We start from the raw sequence: 19481 nt of genomic DNA on the forward strand, positions 1-19481 counted from the left end.
ATGGACTTCAATGGGCTTGATACAGGGGACAGAAGGGTAATTAATGTGACAACAACTGCTGCCAGTTCTATAGCGACCAATTGTTGTAGGGGAGAGGCGTCGCACCACCAATGAGTTAACGGTATTGTCCAGGATGAACTGATTATCCCCTAAACTAAACTCCAATCTCCCCACCTAACTTATATATACACACTGTACAGACCAAAAGTTTGGACACATCCTCTCATTCAAAGAGTTTTCTGTATTTTCATGACTATGGAAATTGTAAATTCACACTGACGGCATCAAAACTATGAATTAACACATGGAATTATATACTTAACAAAAAAGTGTGAAACAACTGAAAATATGTCTCATATTCTAGGTTCATCAAAGTAGCCACCTTTTGCTTTGATTACTGCTTTGCACACTCTTGGCATTCTCTTGATGAGCTTCAAGAAGTAGTCACCTGAAATGGTCTTCCAAAAGTCTTGAAGGAGATTCCAAAGATGTTTAGCACTTGTTGGCCCTTTTGCCTTCACTCTGTGGTCCAGCTCACCCCAAACCATCTCGATTGGGTTCAGGTCTGGTGACTGTGGAGGCCAGGTCATCAGGGCGTAGCACTCTATCACTCTCCTTCTTGGTCAAATAGCCCTTACACAGTCTGGAGGTGTGTTTGGGGTCATTGTCCTGTTGAAAAATAAATGATGATCCAACTAAACGCAAACCGGATGGAATAGCATGCCGCTGCAAGATGCTGTGGTAGTCATGCTGGTTCAGTATGCCTTCAATTTTGAATAAATCCCCAACAGTGTCACCAGCAAAGCACCCCCACACCATCACACCTCCTCCTCCATACTTCACGGTGGGAAACAGGCACGTAGAGTCCATCCGTTGACCTTTTCTGCGTCGCAAAAAGACACGGTGGTTGGAAACAAAGATCTTAAATTTGGACTCATCAGATCAAAGCACAGATTTCCACAGGTCTAATGTCCATTCCTTGTGTTCTTTAGCCCAAACAAGTCTCTTCTGCTTGTTGCCTTGTCTTTAGCAGTGGTTTTTTAGCAGCTATTTTACCATGAAGCTATTTTACAAAGTCTCCTCTTAACAGTTGTTGTAGAGATGTGTCTGCTGCTAGAACTCTGTGTGGCATTGACCTGGTCTCTAATCTGAGCTGCTGTTAAAGGGGCTCTATCAGCAAAATTATTCACATATGTGTGAATAGCCTTTAAAAAGTCTATTCAAGCACTGCTAATCTTATTTTAAACCCCCCCTCCCGTTTTAAATTAAAACTATAGACATATAAGTCTTCTTCCGGCGGTTCAAATCCGGCGTGCGCGCAGTAGCGCTCCCTCCAGCGCCATTTTTCTCAAAGGCAGTGCACACATGCCGGATTTGATCCAATCGGATTTGAACCGCCAGAAGAAGAAGACGATGAAGCCGGGGAAGAGCCAGGACCGGAGGGCGTTGCCGAAAGAAGAGGAAGGCGTGCCAGAAGGTGACATTGGATTGTGCACGACCACCCAGCGTGAATGCTAAGGTATGATTTACATATATGTTTTTATAGTTTTATTTTAAAATGGGAGGGGGGTGTTTAAAATAAGATTAGCGGTGCGTGAACAGCCATTTTAAAGGCTATTCATGCATATGTGGGGCTCATTCAGCATAATTTTGCTGATAGAGCCCCTTTAACCTGTGATTTCTGAGGCTGGTGACTCGGATGAACTTATCCTCCGCAGCAGAGGTGACTCTTGGTCTTCCTTTCCTTTCACGTGAGCCAGCTTCTTTGTAGCGCTTGATGGTTTTTGCAACTGCACTTGGGGATACTTTCAAAGTTTACCCAATTTTTCGGACTGACTGACCTTCATTTCTTAACCGGTTAAGGATGCCGGCCTATTGCAAAAATACGGCCAGTCTTCAGAGACCCCCTTGGCGGGGAGGGGGGGCAGAGGTTAGGTGCTACTAACACCTAACACACACACATACACCCTCAATAACGTCTAGTCGGAACAGAGTCCCACTGGATGTTTTAACCCTTTCGATTGCGCCGTGAAACATCAACAATTTGACCCAATCAGCACCCCCCGTGGTGAGATCAGGGGGTGCCGGTATCAGTAAAAGGCAGCCTGGGGTCTGACCAGTGACCCAGAGCCCCCACATACCTGGTGATCCTGCCAGGACCTTCTGACGTCAGGCTGTGCATCTGCACAGCCTGACATCCTGCTATGCAATGTGAGACACATGCATGCTGTGTCTCACATTGCATACTATATCAACAATCAAAGTACTGCTGATTGAAGTGTCCTAAATGGACACATGAAAAAGTGAAAAAAAATAAAATAAAGTGTATGAAAAAAAATTAAAGTCATAAAGCCCAAAATTCAATTTTTCTCTATAGAAAATGAATTCTCAAAAAAGCACTAAAAGTTAATAAAAACAATGCATATTTGTATCGCCCTGTCCGTAACAATCTGTACAATAAAACTGAAATAATATATTTAATGTATACGGTGAACGCCGGGAAACAAAACGGAAAAAACTCGCCGGAAGTAATGATTTTTCACCATCTCACCATACAAAATCTGCTATAAAAAGTGAGCAAAACGTCATATGCATCCCACAACAGTACCAATAAAAAGCACACATTGGCCTGCAAAAAATAAGCCCTCAACCAACACTCTCAACCGAAAAATGCAGTGCAGTCACGTCTGGGATACTAATACTCACAAAACCCCCTGATAAATTCTTTGAGGCGTGCAGTTTTCAAAATGGAGTCACTCCTTTGGGGAATCCACTCTTCTGGTACCTTACAGGCTCTACAAACATGACGGAGTCCAGATACAAAACATCTGAATCTGTACTCCAAAAGCCGCATAGCGCTCCTTCCCTTCTGCAGTTTATGCCACATGTATGACACTGGTGAACCCGGGATACCGTACGTATTGTCATATGTGGGTATTAACTGATATTAGGGCACAGCCGGACACAGAAGGGAAGAAGGGTTATTGGGTTTTTGGAGCACAGATAGTTTGGTTTTTGGATGCCTGGCGTTTCAGCTCTGCAAAAGTGTCATGAAATGTCTCATTATTTCATTTCTGGAAACTAAATAAATGCAACAGTCAAGGGTTAAAAATGCTCACTACGCCACTTGATAAATCCCATCAGTGGGGTAGTGTCCAAAATGAGGTGACATGTCTGCGGATTCCACTTTATTGGCAATTCAGGGACTTTACAAAAGTGGCATGACATCCAAAAACCAAACTGTGCTCCAAATACCGAAATAGCGCTCCTTCCCATCTAGGTCCGGCTGTGCCCAAACAGCCGTTTCTACCCACATATGGCATTAACTACGTTATCCGGGGTACACCAGTGTCATACATGTGGGCATACACCGCTATTTGGGTACACTGCAGGGCCAAGATGTGAAGGAGCGATATGTGCTTTTGGAGTGTAGATTTAGATTCTTCGTTTTTGGACACCATGTCACATTTGCAGAGACCCTAAAATTGCCCCTACAAAATGGGGTCACTTCTTGGTGAATTCTAGTTTACTGGCACCTCCAGGGCTCTGCAAAAAAAACATGATGTCCAGAAAGTCCCTGTAAATCTGTACACCAAAAGCTAAAAAGTGCAGTGCTCCTTCCCTTCTGAGCCCTGCTGTGTGCCCAAGCAGCAGTTTACACCTACATATATAATTTTTTGCCCCTCGGGATGGCCCACTTAATAGTTTTAGGAAAGCAGTTCTCTGACAACACAAAGTGGGTGCAATATATTGGGCACCGAAATGGCATATTTCTTTAAAAATTTCAATTTTCATTTTGTACATTAATTTTTGGGAAGCATTTTAGGCTCAAAATGATAATACTCCTTGATACATTCCTTGACAGGTGTAGTTTCTAAAATGGGGTCACTTTTGAGGGGTTTCCATTGTAATGATACTTTAGGGGCTCAGCAAATGTGACATGGCACCTGAAAACTATTCCAGCAACATCTGCCCTCCAAAAGCCAAATAGTGCTCTTTCCATTCTGAGCCGCACCATGTACCCATAAAGCAGATTATGGCCACATATGGGGTATTTCCGTGTTCAGGAGAAATTGTGTAACAAACTGTAGGGGGCTTTTAATTCTTTAACTACTTGCAAAATTAAAAATATGGCGCTAAATGGACAATTCATTGGGGGAAAAAAAGTAATTTTTCATTAAATTAAAATCTGTGAAACAGCTGTGAGGCCAAAATGACCACTCTATCCCTAGATAAATTCTAAGAGGGGTGTAGTTTCCAAAATGGGGTCACTTTTAGGGGGGGTTCCACTGTATTGATACTTTAGGGGCTCTGCAAATGCTACATGGGACCTGAAAAATATTCCAGAAAAAACTTCAAAAACCTTTAAAAGTCAAATAGCGCTCTTTCCATTCTGAGCCCCACCATGTTCCCATACAGCAGATTATGAACACATATGGGGCATTTCTGTGTTCAGTTGAAATTGTTTAATGAACTTTAGGGTGCTTTTTCTCCTTTATCCTCTTGTGAAAATGAAAAATTTGGGGCTAAATTGACAGTTTATTGGAAAAAAAGTAAATTTTCATTTTCATGCCCTAATGTTAATAAAATCCGTGAAACAGCTGTAGGGTCAAAATGCTCACTAGACCCTTTGATATGTTCTGGGGGGGTGTAGTTTCCAAAATGGGGTCACTTTTAGGGGGTTTCCAATGTATTGGTACTCTAGGGGCTCTGCAAATGAGACATGGCAGCTAAAATTTATTGCAGCAAAATCTGCCATCCAAAAGCCAAATAGCGCTCCTTCCATTCCCAAGCCCCACCATGTCCCCATACAGCAGATTATGACCACATATGGGTTATTTCTGTGTTCAGGAGAAATTGTTTAACAAACTGTGGGGGACTTTTCCTCCTTTAACCTCTTGTGAAAATGAAAACTTTGGGGATAAAGTGACACTTAAATAATTTTTCATTTACACATCCCAATGTTCGTAGAAACTGTGAAACAACTGTAGGGTCAAAATGCTCACTATACCCCTTGATTAATTCTGTGAGGGGCGTAGATTGTAAAATGGGGTCACTTTAGGGGGGTTTCCATTGTTTTTGTACTCTAAGGGCACTGCAAATGAGACACAGTGCCTGAAAATTATTCCAGCAAAATCTGCTGTTCAAACATCGTGTCGCTCCTTCCCTTCCATGCGCTGCCGTGTGCCCAAAAATGAGTTTACACCCACATGTGGGGGATTTCTGTGCACGGGAGAAATTGCATAACGAAATGTGAGATGCATTTTCTCCTTTAATGTGTTAATTTTTAGGTCTAAATGAATGTATTAGTGAAAACAATTAAATGTCTAAATTTCACCTCCATATTATTTTTCTTCTTCTTATGGTAGAGTTGGAAGGGACCTCAAGGGCCATCGGGTCCAACCCCCTGCGAGTGCAGGTTTTCCTAAATCATCCCAGCTATATGTTTATCCAGATTCCGCTTGAAGATTTCCATTGATGGAGCGCCCACCACCTCCCGTGGCAGCCTATTCCACTCTCTCACTACCCTCACTGTCAAAGTTTTTCCTAATGTCTAATCTGTATCTCTTTCCCTTTAGTTTCATCCCATTGCTTCTTGTACTTCCTTGTGCTAATGAGAATAGCGTAGATCCCTCTGCACTGTGACTACCTTTCAGATATTTGTAGACTGCTATTAAATCTCCCCTCAGCCTTCTCTTCTGCAAACTAAACAATCCCAGTTCTTTTAGCCGCTCCTCATAGGACATGGTTTGCAGACCTTCCACCATTTTGGTTGCTCTTCTCTGGACTTGCTCCAATATATCGATGTCTTTCTTGAATTGAGGCGCCCAGAACTGTAAACAGTATTCCAGGTGTGGTCTGACCAGGGAAGAGTACAGCGGAATAATGACCTCTCTTGATCTAGATTCAATGCTTGTCTTAATACATCCCAGAATTTTATTAGCCTTTTTTGCAGCAGCACCGCACTGTCGGCTCATGTTGAATTTGTGATCTACTATTATGCCCAAGTCCTTTTCCCTTATGCTATCACTTAGTTCTATTCCTCCCATACTATATGTTTTTTACATTTCTGTTACCCAGATGTAGAACTTTGCATTTGTCCCTGTTAAATACCATTTTGTTCGCCTCAGCCCATTGTTCCAGTGTGTCTAAGTCCTTTTGAATACACTCTCTCTCCTCTCTAGTGTTGGCTATTCCTCCTATCTTTGTATCATCTGCAAATTTTATGAGTTCCCCAATAATTCCATCGTCCAGATCATTTATAAAGATATTAAAAAGTACAGGGCCCAGAACAGAGCCCTGCGGCACCCCGCTTTTGACTTTCTTCCAATTTGATGTGTAGCCATTTAGTATTACTCGTTGTGCCCGATCATTAAGCCAGTTGTGAATCCACCGAACTGATTTTTTGTCAAAGCCATACTTAATCATTTTTTCAATAAGAAGATTATGTGATACTTTATCAAATGCCTTACTGAAGTCAAGATATACTATGTCCACGGCATTCCCTTGGTCCAACCATTCAGTGATTTTGTTGTAGAAGGAAATCAGGTTAGTCTGACAAGATTTATTGGTCATAAAGCCGTGCTGGCTCTGGTTAATTAATGCCTTCCCATCCAGGTACCGAAGTAAATGTTCCTTGACAATTTGCTCAAAGATTTTTCCTGCTATCGAGGTCAGACTTACCGGCCTGTAATTTCCTGGATCGTCCCTTTTCCCCTTTTTGTAGATGGGGACAACATTTGCCCTTTTCCAATCTAAAGGGACCACTCCTGTTTCCCATGACTTACCGAAGATTATAGCAAGGGGTTCTGTTATTTCCTCTGCTATCTCTTTCAGGACTCTAGGGTGTAAATCATCTGGTCCTGGGGACTTGGTTTCCTGTAATTTGGCTAAGTGCTCTCTTACCAGACCTTCGCTTATAGTCAGCTTGGAGTCCTCCTTCCCCTCATCTCCATCACCATTAATGTCAATATTTCCATTAGTTTCTTGGGAGAAGACGGATACAAAATATGAATTTAGTAGCTCCACCTGCTGTTCCACCATGTTAACTGTTTCTCCTTTGTCATTCTTCAGGACTCCAATGGTCTCCTTCACTTTTCTTTTGCTTTTAACATATCCCCAAAATCCTTTTACCTTACTCTTTGCCTCTTTTGCAAGCTTCAATTCGTGTTCAGCCTTAGCTCCTTTGATGCTTGTCTTGCAGAGTCTGCAGACTGCTGTGTACTCTTCCTTAGGTATAGTTCCCATCTTCCACTTTTTGTATGCTTCCTTTTTCCTTTTTAGCAGGTTATGTAATTTTTTGGTCATCCATCCTGATATTTTTAGGTGCTTCCCATATTTCTTCCTTCTAGATATTGTTAAAATTTTTACTGTTATGAAATGCTTAAAGGATCAACAAACATCCCAAATGCTGTTTTAAATAATTTGAGGGGTGTAGTTTTGAAAATGGGGTAATTTATGGGGGTTTCTATTATACAAGCCTTTCAGAACTGAAGGGGTTTTCTTGTAAATCTGGAAAATCGCTGTTAAAGTTGTAAGCCATTTCCGGTGAATCAAAGCAAAAGATGGCTACTTTGAAGAACCTAGGAATATAAGACATGTTTTCAGTTGTTTCACACTTTGTTAAAGGGGCTCTATCAGCAAAATCATGCTGATAGAGCCCCACATATGCGTGAATAGCCTTTAAAAAGGCTATTCAGGCACCGCTAAAGTTATATTAAACTACCCCTCTGTTTTAAAATAATACCCTAAAAAAGAATGTGATCAACTTACCCATCGTGCACGGTGGGCGGGCATTCAGGGTCTGCCGTCTTCTTCATCCACGCCTCCCAGGCCATTTTTTTTTAGCAATGTCAGTTCGCGAGCGACGGAGGAAGACGGGACCCGAGGACATCGCAGGAAGAGGAGGCGTGGCTGAAGAAGACAGCGGACCCCGAATGCCCACCCACCGTGCACGATGGGTAAGTTGATCACATTCTTTTTTAGGGTTTTATTTTAAAACTGGTATTTGAATAAAAAGTGCATTTGTTCGATTTTCTTACGGGCTTTGTTTTTACGGCGTTCATTATGCAACAAAAATGACATGCTATGTTCCGGTACGATTCAGCGGATACCTAATTTATATGGTTATTTACATTTAAACCTCTTAACAAAACTCCAAAACTGTGGCAATTTTTTTTTTGTCTAAAAGTCGCCATATTCTGATACCTGTACCTTTTTTATACTTCCATGTACGGGGGTGAACGGGGATGCATAGGGCGTGTTTTTTTGTAGGACCAGGTGTGCTGTTTAGTTATACCATTTTGGGGAATTGTTATTGCTTCGATCACTTTTTGTTCAAAATGTTATCAGATGCAAAACAGTGAAAAAACGGCGGTTTGGCACTTTTACATATATACATATACAGTCCTATGAAAAAGTTTGGGCACCCCTATTAATCTTAATCACTTTTAGTTCTAAATATTTTGGTGTTTGCAACAGCCATTTCCGTTTGATATATCTAATAACTGATGGACACAGTAATATTTCAGGATTGAAATGAGGTTTATTGTACTAACAGAAAATGTGCAATATGCATTAAACCAAAATTTGACCGGTGCAAAAGTATGGGCACCTCAACAGAAAAGTGACATTAATATTTAGTAGATCCTCCTTTTGCAAAGATAACAGCCTCTAGTCGCTTCCTGTAGCTTTTAATCAGTTCCTGGATCCTGGATAAAGGTATTTTGGACAAACAATTCAAGTTCAGTTAAGTTAGATGGTCGCCGAGCATGGACAGCCCGCTTCAAATCATCCCACAGATGTTCAATGATATTCAGGTCTGGGGACTGGGATGGCCATTCCAGAACATTGTAATTGTTCCTCTGCATGAATGCCTGAGGATTTGGAGCGGTGTTTTGGATCATTGTCTTGCTGAAATATCCATCCCCGGCGTAACTTCAACTTCGTCACTGATTCTTGAACATTATTCTCAAGAATCTGCTGATACTGAGTGGAATCCATGCGACTCTCAACTTTAACAAGATTCCCGATGCCGGCATTGGCCACACAGCCCCAAAGCATGATGGAACCTCCACCAAATTTTACAGTGGGTAGCATGTGTTTTTCTTGGAATGCTGTTTCTTTTTGGACGCCATGCATAACGCCTTTTTTTTATAACCAAACAACTCAATTTTTGTTTCCAAAATGAAGCTGCCTTGTCCAAATGTGCTTTTTCATTCCTCAGGCAACTCTATTTGTGGCGTACGTGCAGAAACGGCTTCTTTCTCATCACTCTCCCATACAGCTTCTATTTGTGCAAAGTGCGCTGTATAGTTGACCGATGCACAGTGACACCATCTGCAGCAAGATGATGCTGCAGCTCTTTGGAGGTGGTCTGTGGATTGTCCTTGACTGTTCTCACCATTCTTCTTCTCTGTCTTTCTGATATTTTTCTTGGCCTGCCACTTCTGGGCTTAACAAGAACTGTCCCTGTGCTCTTCCATTTCCTTACTATGTTCCTCACAGTGGAAACTGACAGGTTAAATCTCTGAGACAACTTTTTGTATCCTTCCCCTGAACAACTATGTTGAACAATCTTTGTTTTCAGATCATTTGAGAGTTGTTTTGAGTAGCCCATGATGCCACTCTTCAGAGGAGATTCAAATGGAGATCAACTTGCAATTGGCCACCTTAAATACCTTTTCTTATGATTGGATACATCTGGCTATGAAGTTCAAAGCTCACTGAGGTTACAAAACCAATTTTGTGCTTCAGTAAGTCAGTAAAAAGTAGTTAGGGGAATTCAAATCAATAAAATGATACGGGTGCCCATACTTTTGCACCGGTCAAATTTTGGTTTAATGCATATTGCACATTTTCTGTTAGTACAATAAACCTCATTTCAATCCTGAAATATTACTGTGTCCATCAGTTATTAGATATATCAAACTGAAATGGCTGTTGCAAACACCAAAATATTTAGAACAAAAAATGATTAAGATTAATAGGGGTGCCCAAACTTTTTCATAGGACTGTATATATATATTTAATTTTATTTTTAAATGTATGCATTTATTAGACCTCCTAGGGGTCTCGAACCCCAGGGGGTCTGATCATCTGATCACTAATGCAATGCATTACAATGCTGATGCATTGCAAAATACTGGGGTTTCTATTGCAGACTGCATAGAGTAGCCTGCAATAGAATCCATTGAATGACAGGCCAGAGAACCTTCACAAGGCTCCCGGCTGTCATAGCAACATGACGCTGGCTCCGGAGCTTGACCACGCGCCGCCCAGAAAATGGCGCCTTGGTCAGCTTTGACCGAGGCGCCGGAGGGGTTAATGCCTGCAAATGGTGCGGGTACCGATAGTGGGCATTACCGCTGGTATTTTATATTTAAGTATTCTAGGTGCAATGAGGCTTTTTTTTTTCTTTCCTTCTTTCTTAGATACTTAGTTCTACTAAACATAATGCTTGGATCTTTCAGGAGCTCTGTTCTAAGAAACAGAATATGCCAGTTTTTACGAAGAATGGACCTAATGGCCCCATGACCTCCATTAAAGTTGTAATGAAATTATGGCTAAGTTATCAGCACTTTTACAAAGTTACATAGTAGATGAGGTTGGATGAAGACCAAGTCCAACCTATAACCCTACAATCCCCTACAGTGTTGATACAGGGGAAGGCAAAAAACCCCATGAGACTTATGCCAACTGCCCCATTTCAGGGGAAAAAATTCTGGCAGTCAGTATACACACCCTGGATCAACATGACAACTTTCCCTAGTGACCGTCTTATTATTCTCTATCAAGGAATGAACGGTCTTCCTTCCATTAGTAGTTAGATTATGTGGAGGAACTGTTTGTTGGGGAATTTTCCTGAATTCGGTAGAAACCAGAGCATTAAAAGTCTCCTTATGGTGAGTCGGATAAAAGAGTCGATTTAAGTTTCAAGTCAGTCACAATTGACTCAGATTCCTTCAGACTCAGTTTATTAGAGAAGATGGGACTTCCTCTGACATAATACCATTATTCAGAGTATTCCTACAAGGTTCCATGGTAAATTAGTCTAGTTAAGGCAAGTTTTCTTATGAACCTATTTAGGTCTATAAACAGTTGGAGATCATCTAAATTCTGTGTAGGGCAAAAAGATAGGCACTTAGATAAAAGACTATAATCTGCAGTACACAGTCTATGGTCCGAGAGATTAAAAATTCATGGTTTTTATGTTCTGTTTCTTTTGGGACTTGAACTAGAACACCTTTTCTTTTTTCTTCCTCCTCCACAACCTCTATGTTTTAATTGACTGTAATGGTGTGATATCTTTGACACATTCGTGTCACACAAGGGTTTTACTTGACATGAGACGTGGTTGGCTTTTATCAAATAATAGAATCAACCAAGTATGCTATGCAAGATTATGTCAGACTGATTCACTTTCATTGCAGGGACGGCTCCAACCTTATTATTATGCAAGTATATTCAAATCCCGCACATGTGCTGTCTGTTCTGCCCGAGAGTCCAATCCGCCCTCCTTGAACCCAAATAACCATGTATCGTCATATTTCCATGCCAGATGACCGTAGAGTCGAGGGGTATGCAGGGGTTCGTGGCGAGTCCTCTGGGCAAAATATGTAGGTGCAGAGAGTATTACACACTGCACTGCAGGTGTAGTAGTGTAGGCTTTATGCACGGAGCAGTACCAGGAGGAGCATATGAAGAGATCCACAGTCATTAAAAAAGGAAGAGGGACAGGCCTTGCCAAAATAAAGAATCCTTTGCCCCCCTACACACTTTGCAGATGATGGACAGAGAAAGCAGAAGAGAAGAAATAGAGTAGCCTCCAAAGCACATGAGAAGTTAGAAAATGCCACCTACACACTCTGTAAATCCAGCGGTGTGATCTGTGTGTGGCCGGATGCGCTGCTGAGAAAGACGCATGTCTTCAAATGATAATGGCAGCCACGAGTGAGCCGGGCACTGGTCATGATCGAGAAGTGCCTGGAAAAATCCCGAATCACCGGAGTAGGCAGGTAGACAGCAGGTTCCCCAATCTAACAGGTGAAAAGAAGGTGGTTCTCATGCAGTGAGCTGCTGTAAAGAGTCCGAGAGCTCCGGTTATTCAACCACTACAGACGGTAGCCAAACTCTGCCCCCTGGATGCAATTTTCTGGTGCCGTATTCTGCATATTGGTATATGTCTGGGTTGTGATGTCAGTACCTACAGGCTTTTTTGTACATTGTGTACATGCGTTTACATATTATCTGATCTGCTCCAGGCAGTGTGCTGACACACTGGATGGGCAAAACACCTTTACACCAAATTTTAAAACATCCAGGGAAAAAGATAATCTAATTTGGCGCAAAATTCTAAAACAACGAGAGATATGAAGGTAGCCAGAAGTCAACAGACCATCAACTGTTTTTGGGATCATCGATGCCAACAACACACTCATTATATGGCATCCCAGCGAGCTGCTGAGATACCGGAACAGTCAAGGGCATAGTGCAAGGAATGAGTTCAGCGGCAAGCCAGCTTGTCAGCTGCCGAAACGTCGGAGCAGGCAGATCATCAACGCCAACAACATGCTCATTATATGGAATCCCAACGAGCTGCAGGAACAATCACAGGCACATAAGTGCTTATGAAATAAAAAGACAATGTTTTATTACTACCATTTGTAAACATTCTACTTGTTACAACATGGCAAACTGTCATGGCATTTCGAATTACACAGTAACCCATGCTTGTTGCAGCTACATGTTCCTTAAATACATTTTCCCTTGCAGTTACATTTTTTTGAAACTTTGTGCCAGGAAATCTTCAATCACAGGTGGTCACTGAGGAACAGTCACAATTACATCTGGAACTTCCTGTTGTGAAATGAAGTTCGTCTTACAAATTCGTCTTGGCAAACTGGTTCCTAAAATACTTTTGAGCCAATCGTCCTTTCCTAGTGCCAATCTCATCCATCAGCATCCATCTTCAGAATGACCCCAAGAATGTTCTTGGAGTCACTTCTACCCGTCGAGATTAGGAACCCATATTTTTACAGTATCTCTAATCTTGCCTCTTAGAAACTTTGATTCAGACATTAGCCTCAGGCACACAGACAAGCTCAAACTTGCCTAAGTGTGACATTTATCATAGTAAGGGCTCGTTCACATCATGGATTTGAAAGATGTCCGGCCGTGAGTGGCGGTGAGCGTTTTATGCTCTCTGTTTTTTTAAAATCGGACACAGAGTCGGATATGTAGTACTCTGTGTGTACTCTGTGTAGTACTCTGCATGCAGAAGACGGAAAGCTGAGAACGGAGACTCGAACGCTAGAGTGAACCTAGCGTAACCAGAAGGGTGCTAGATATTATTCATAAAAACAAGTTAATGTGATTAATTATTTAACATAAAATATTTATTACATTAACCACCTCCATTGGTTATTATGCATGCTACCCACATTTAAAAAACAGGAACATATACTGTATACTCCACATTATTTCCTATATTCCAAAACCTAGACTCTTATGCTAGCTAAATCACCACTAGTGTGTGTGATATATATTATGAGAGAGAGAACACACATGTATTTTTCTACTGTTTAGATTAACTTCTAAATGTTCTCCAGGTTTAGTTAGATATTTTTCTATTACAGGTGGGCCCTCCCTTCGGGTGTCCCCTTGCTTCATTATAGTTTATGGATCATTGTTTATAGTAAGTTGATAATGAGAAAATTTGCATTCCAAGAGAATTTTAAGGGACTTGATTTACAAATACGTTATAGTTATACAGTAGTGAAGATCTAGGTAGCGCAGTGGGCCAATTTTCTTATTGTAGTGATTAATATCGGTGTTTTGTGCATTAATAAATACATTAGTGTCATAGAGTAGCAAGAACAAGGGATTGTTTTCTTAATATGTAGAATAGTATAGGTGTCTTTGTGTTTTGGTTTTTCTTTCCACTGTTTAGATGAACTTGAATCCACTTTTCAATTATAAAACAAATGTCGAGTCACGTGCATGTATCATGGAAGTTTTCTCCCGTGTGGGGTTTTTATCATTTTATTATTCATCTTTGAGCATGGTTTTCTCTTATACTTGATTCCATTAAGGATATAGTTAGTGCATATAGTTTTTGCATTTTGTCTTTTCTGCTGTTTAAATAAATTTGTAGCCGGATTCCAATTAAAAAAACAGCATTAAAGGGGCTAGATCATTGGGAAAAGTCATGTTTAACTAAGCACATCCTTGCATAGCCTTTAGAAAGGCTATTCCACACTTACCTTTAGTACATAGATTGCCTCAGTAGTTTCTGAATAAGTCCGTTTATATTCATATGATAATGAGCTTCCAGCCAGCACAGGAAGTTCCCAGCAGCACTCGTCCCTGCTATTATCTCGTATGTGTGTGTGCAAACAGGAAGCTGAGTCATCATCAGCAGCAGCCAGTGCATATACTCCCATTGGAAACAATAGCAAAGAGGGTGCACAATGCATCGTGCAACAGTCTAATTAGAATATGAATAAAAACGGACTTATTCAGAAACCACTGAGGCAATTTACATACTAAAGGTAGGTGTGGGATAGCCTTTCTAAAGGCTATGCAAGGATGTGATTAGTTAATTACTTTTCTCAGCGATAGAGCCCCTTTAAGTCATGTGACCATTATGGCAGGCAACTTCAGTGTGGGGTTTTCCCTATCAGATTCATCCTTGAGCATGCGCGGTTGCTCCTTTTCCCTTCATTTGACACCATCTTTATTGAGGAGGTAATAAGAAGCGCTCTATTGTTTAGACAGCAGTGAAATTATGTGTGAGTTATTTATTCATTTATTTTAATTTTTTTATTTAATACAATATGCTTATTTGTTTTGTTTTTCTTCTACATCATACATTATTTAATTCTTCTAGGTTTCTATAGTTCGTTTTCATTATGAGTATTTTTCATTTTCGTTTTATTTTTTCCTTATTTATATTTGTTATATATGATATTGCATGATATTGTGTAATGGATTTGCCTTGCTTAATAGGAGGAATATATATTTTTTACTTTGTTTTGGTTCCATGTGATGATGTAAGTTTTTCAATGAGATAACTTACAGGTGTTTTGTGTTCAATTTGTTTAACCTGTGTGTTTTATAAGAAGTTGTATCAACATTGGTTTTCATGCTATGACTAAGGGGACTTTCTCCCGAAACATAACATTGACTCCTGTTGTATCCTGTAGGAGTATGGTTTTTTGTTTATAAATATCACTCCTGGCTTGCCTGGTTGCTGGATCATATCTAAGGAGTTCTCTTTGCTACTTGATTGTATATCGACTCTAATCGAGGAGTATCTGGATCCGTGCACTGTGAGCCATAAATGGGAATTCCTTTGCCACGGCCACATTAGGTTTAAGAGTGGGCCTTTTCTGTTGTATGCCATTTCTGTTTTTCTCTTTACATCCTTAGATTTACTGTGGACTAGAACACCAGTATTGAGGCACTGAGGTCTACAATTTGGTGACTTAGCTTCGGTACTGGTAATCTGTGGAGGGCCTTGATGTTGAACCCCGCAGATCTCATACTGATAACTCCTTTAATACTTGTCAATAAAAATTGTAATGTTCATAGGGTATATTCTCTTGTGGTACAAGGGGTTGGTAGAAAGATTAGAATAGTATTTTTTTCTGTTTACTTTTTTCTTTCTAATATTTATTTATTTTGGAGCATGAAGATTGATGCAGACATAATTGTGATTTACAAAGAAAAAAACAATCAATATAAAATTCACAAACATACCTGCTAGGAAAATATTTATTGCTATTCAAAAGACACGCAGCACCATCCAGGGTGTGTCTTGTATAATCTATCGCAGGACACTAAGTAAAAAATAAAAGAAGAATGGAAACATCAGATTTCCAATAAGAAATTTTAATAAGAAATTTTATTTTAATAAGAATTATTTTTTTTTAAGCTTTAACCCCTTAAGGACAACCTAAAACCACTTTAACCCCACTGGCATAATAGTACATCCTTGGTCGCATGTGGATGTATGGAGAGGTCTCCATACAATAATAATACAGCCAGGACCTGCTGCTAACAGCTTCGATCAGTGGAGACACAGATAGAAGCTGTTAACACTTTGCATGCAGTGGTGAGAGCTGCCATCTTTTTGGTGATTGGCAGTCATAACAGCCAGGTGCCTATTGAAGGCTTCTGGGCTTTTCATTAGTATGGTTCTGCCATAAGCAGCGTGTAATAGAAGTCAAAGAATTTTACTATTCACTGCAATACGTTAGTGAGTATGAGCAATTAGACCCCCTAAGGTTCAAAGTCCGTAGAGGGAACAATTAAAAAAAATATTTTTTCCAAAAAAAAAAAAAAAATCACCCTCTTTTCCTAGATCACATATAAAAATAAAAAAAAGGAAACACAGTTAGTATCACTGTTCTGAAGAATGCCTGAACTACTTTAAAAAAAAAAAAAAAAAAACTTATAATAAGGAGTAATCATCAGACATTCCCTCAAATGGAATGAACAAAAACATCATCTTGTCCCACATAAAAAGATGCCATACTCAGCTCCATACATGTAAACATAAAAAAAGTTACAGGTGTCAGAACATGGCAACAAAATTAAAACTTTTTTTTTCTATTTTGCAAGGTTTTTATTTTATTGATTTATTTTAAGTATCAACAGATTACACTATTCCAGAAGACAAGCAATATTTTGCTGTCATTCACTAATATGTTAAAAATCTATAATGCAGACACGTGTAGTCGGCTCTGCCCGAAGGCCGATGTCAGAGCAGACTGTGCATGCCTAGGATTTTCCAGACCAGTGTTCCTGCCCCCAGTGCTGTTTGTGTGCTGGAGACCGCCCCCAGTGCTGCAAGAAAAATATTTTGCATACAGAAGAAACCCGGGATATCTACAGAACAGCGGCACGGAGAAGACTTCTAAAGGTAGGAGAAGAATAGCCTTTCTTAAGGCTATTCCTACGTGTTAATATTAAAAAAATGGGATTCAAATGATTCAAATCTCTTTAATGCTTCAAACCACTGAATAAAATAACACAGGCTCCATTCATGTTATTTACATCCATTTAATGGATGTGGGGAAAAAAAAACAACAAAAATCAGCCATCAGTTTACATAGACAGACAATGTTTTAAAAAAAAAAAAAAAAAAATAGATTCACAAGCATATACTTTTGTGTCCAACAAAAAAAACAAACACTGATATCTATGTAAAAAGATGACCGTCCATTTTCATTTGCTAAACAGATGTAATAAATGCGCTTTGAATAGAGCCTAAGTTCACATCTGTGCCAGACTCTCTGCTGGAGACTCCTCTAAAGAGACCACCAGAAATTGTTGGAGAGAGAAGTCCTGCATGGAGGACTTTTCTCTCCGTCAGTTTCAGTATAAAAATGACAGACACCCAACAGATTCCATGATAGTCTCTGGGGAACATCAGTGCCTGCAGGTTACCACTGTTTTAGCGGCCCACTTGTCTGTTGTTCGGGTCCCCTAGTCGCCCCAGACATCGGAGAGTCATGCACAGATGTGCACATAAGTTGTATTACACATTTATTTGCTTATGTTAACCATTTTAACGTCACATTATTTGAACTAGAAACTGATATTACCTCTTTTGGAGTTTTATGGGCTGCACAAAGAAATATCCATTGCTCTGTGGCAGTCATCTGAGTGCAAGTGTCAGGGTGACATTCCACCTGCAAAACAGAGGGCAATTGAGAAATGTAAGCTTGTATCAAAATATTATGACTCTTTCGCTCTAAGAACTTTAATTTTAAACATAAAAGTTTCCAGAAAGGTAAGAAAATACAAGTATACATATGCAAATAAAATTGTTGACATAACTTAAATTTTGGCTGCACTTACCAAAAGAAGAGAGAAACCAATATCATGGTAGTACTTTAGTAATACCAATATAACAATAGAATATAGTATGGATTAAAATAGAGGTAAAAACGGAAAACACTAAGTATCAGTAAAACAGTTTTAGTAAACATCAGAACGGTTTTCATTATATTTGTTACAGTTTGTCTTCTGCAGCTTGCAACTGTTGTTGCCTTGCTGCCTTGTTATCAGCAAAATCCATAATAGAAAAGCTCAGGCAGAGGGGATCTTCCTCCTCTCCTTATTTAAACATGCTTCTGCTAACCAAGCTTTGCTTTGTGCAGAAACAAAGATCATTCTTACCAGAGGTATAGTACTGTGATAGAAAATTGGCACACAAGTGAAGCTGAAATGAAGGTGTGCAGGTGAAATGAAAACAGAAAAGAGAACATGTAACCACTGCTAGGGAAAGGCCCTTAGCCAAACAGATATTGTTAGGTTTACACTGGAGTCTGGTATCCAACCACTGCCAAAACATTACAAAAAAAAAAAAAAAAAAAAAACCTTCCCCAAAGGATTAGTCCAAAAACTGATTCAAAACAATTACACAGAGAGCTCTCTTCAGCAACGCCTCCATCTTCAGCTGCAACCCCGCCTCTTCTGTCTTCCGTCTCGGTCCAACTTCCGATGCCTGCGCAGTACGCTCCTGTATTGAACTACAAGAGCAAGAGCGACCTCCCAAAATTGGCCGCCGGCCATTTTTGGGAGGCCGCTCTTGCTCTCATAGTTCAATACAGGAGCGTACTGCGGTGTCCCAAAAATGGCCGCCGGCCGCAGTACGCTCCTGTATTGAACTACAAGAGTGGCCTCCCAAAAATGGCCGCCGGCCATTTTAAGATCAGTTTAAGATCAGCCAAGAGAGTTTAAGATCAGCCAAGCATTGAGCATCCAATAACAGCGACTCGTTCAGTCTCCAGGTGTTAGAGCGGGGAGCAGCGGGAAGGAGGCGAACATAGCAGTAGACAGGGGAATGATCACAGAGGAAGACCACATCGATTCTAGAAGAAGATGTAGTTAATCCTACTATAAGAAATGTGAGGATGAGAGAAGAAAGTAAAGTCCCTGTCAGCCGGGTGGAGGATCCGCCAAGCGTTGCACAAGAGCATAGAGTGCAAGACTTCATGTAAGTCTTCTGAGATGCCGGAACAATCATGGGCAGAACGCGAGGAATGCATTGAGTGGCAGGCCAGCTTAACAGCTGCCGAAATGGCCGAGCAGGTGGATCATGAACGCCACCAACATGCTCATTATATGACGTCCCAGCGAGCTGCTGAGATGCCAGAACAATCACAGCCACAGCAAAATGAACGAGTTTAGCGGCAGGCCAGCTTGACAGCTGCCAAAACGCTGGAGCAGGCGGACTATCAAAGCCAACAACATGCTCATTATATGGCTTCCCAGTGAGCTGCTGAGCTGCCGAAACAATCACGGGCACAGGGCGAGGAATGAGTTCAGCGGCAGGCCAGTTTGATGGCTTCCAAAATGCTGAAGTAGGGTGATCATCAACACCAACAACACACTCATTATATGGCTTCCCAGTGAGCTGCTGAGATGCCGAAACAATCACAGGCACGGCGTGAGGAAAATGTTCCGCA

At 40.6% G+C, this 19481-nt stretch overlaps 1 protein-coding gene across 1 annotated transcript in view; it reads right to left on the reverse strand.

Moving 5' to 3' along the window:
* Positions 1-19481, reverse strand: part of MOB4 (MOB family member 4, phocein) — a 129108-nt gene that overhangs the window by 53629 nt on the left and 55998 nt on the right. Inside the window, exons 5-6 of the mRNA XM_075285173.1 lie at positions 17613-17699; positions 15763-15842 (exon numbers count right to left, since the gene is read on the reverse strand). Of these exons, the coding sequence (XP_075141274.1) occupies positions 15763-15842; positions 17613-17699 (167 nt within the window). The remainder of the gene's footprint in view (positions 1-15762; positions 15843-17612; positions 17700-19481) is intronic.

Source organism: Leptodactylus fuscus, chromosome 8, assembly GCF_031893055.1.
Source record: "Leptodactylus fuscus isolate aLepFus1 chromosome 8, aLepFus1.hap2, whole genome shotgun sequence".
NCBI lineage: Eukaryota > Metazoa > Chordata > Amphibia > Anura > Leptodactylidae > Leptodactylus > Leptodactylus fuscus.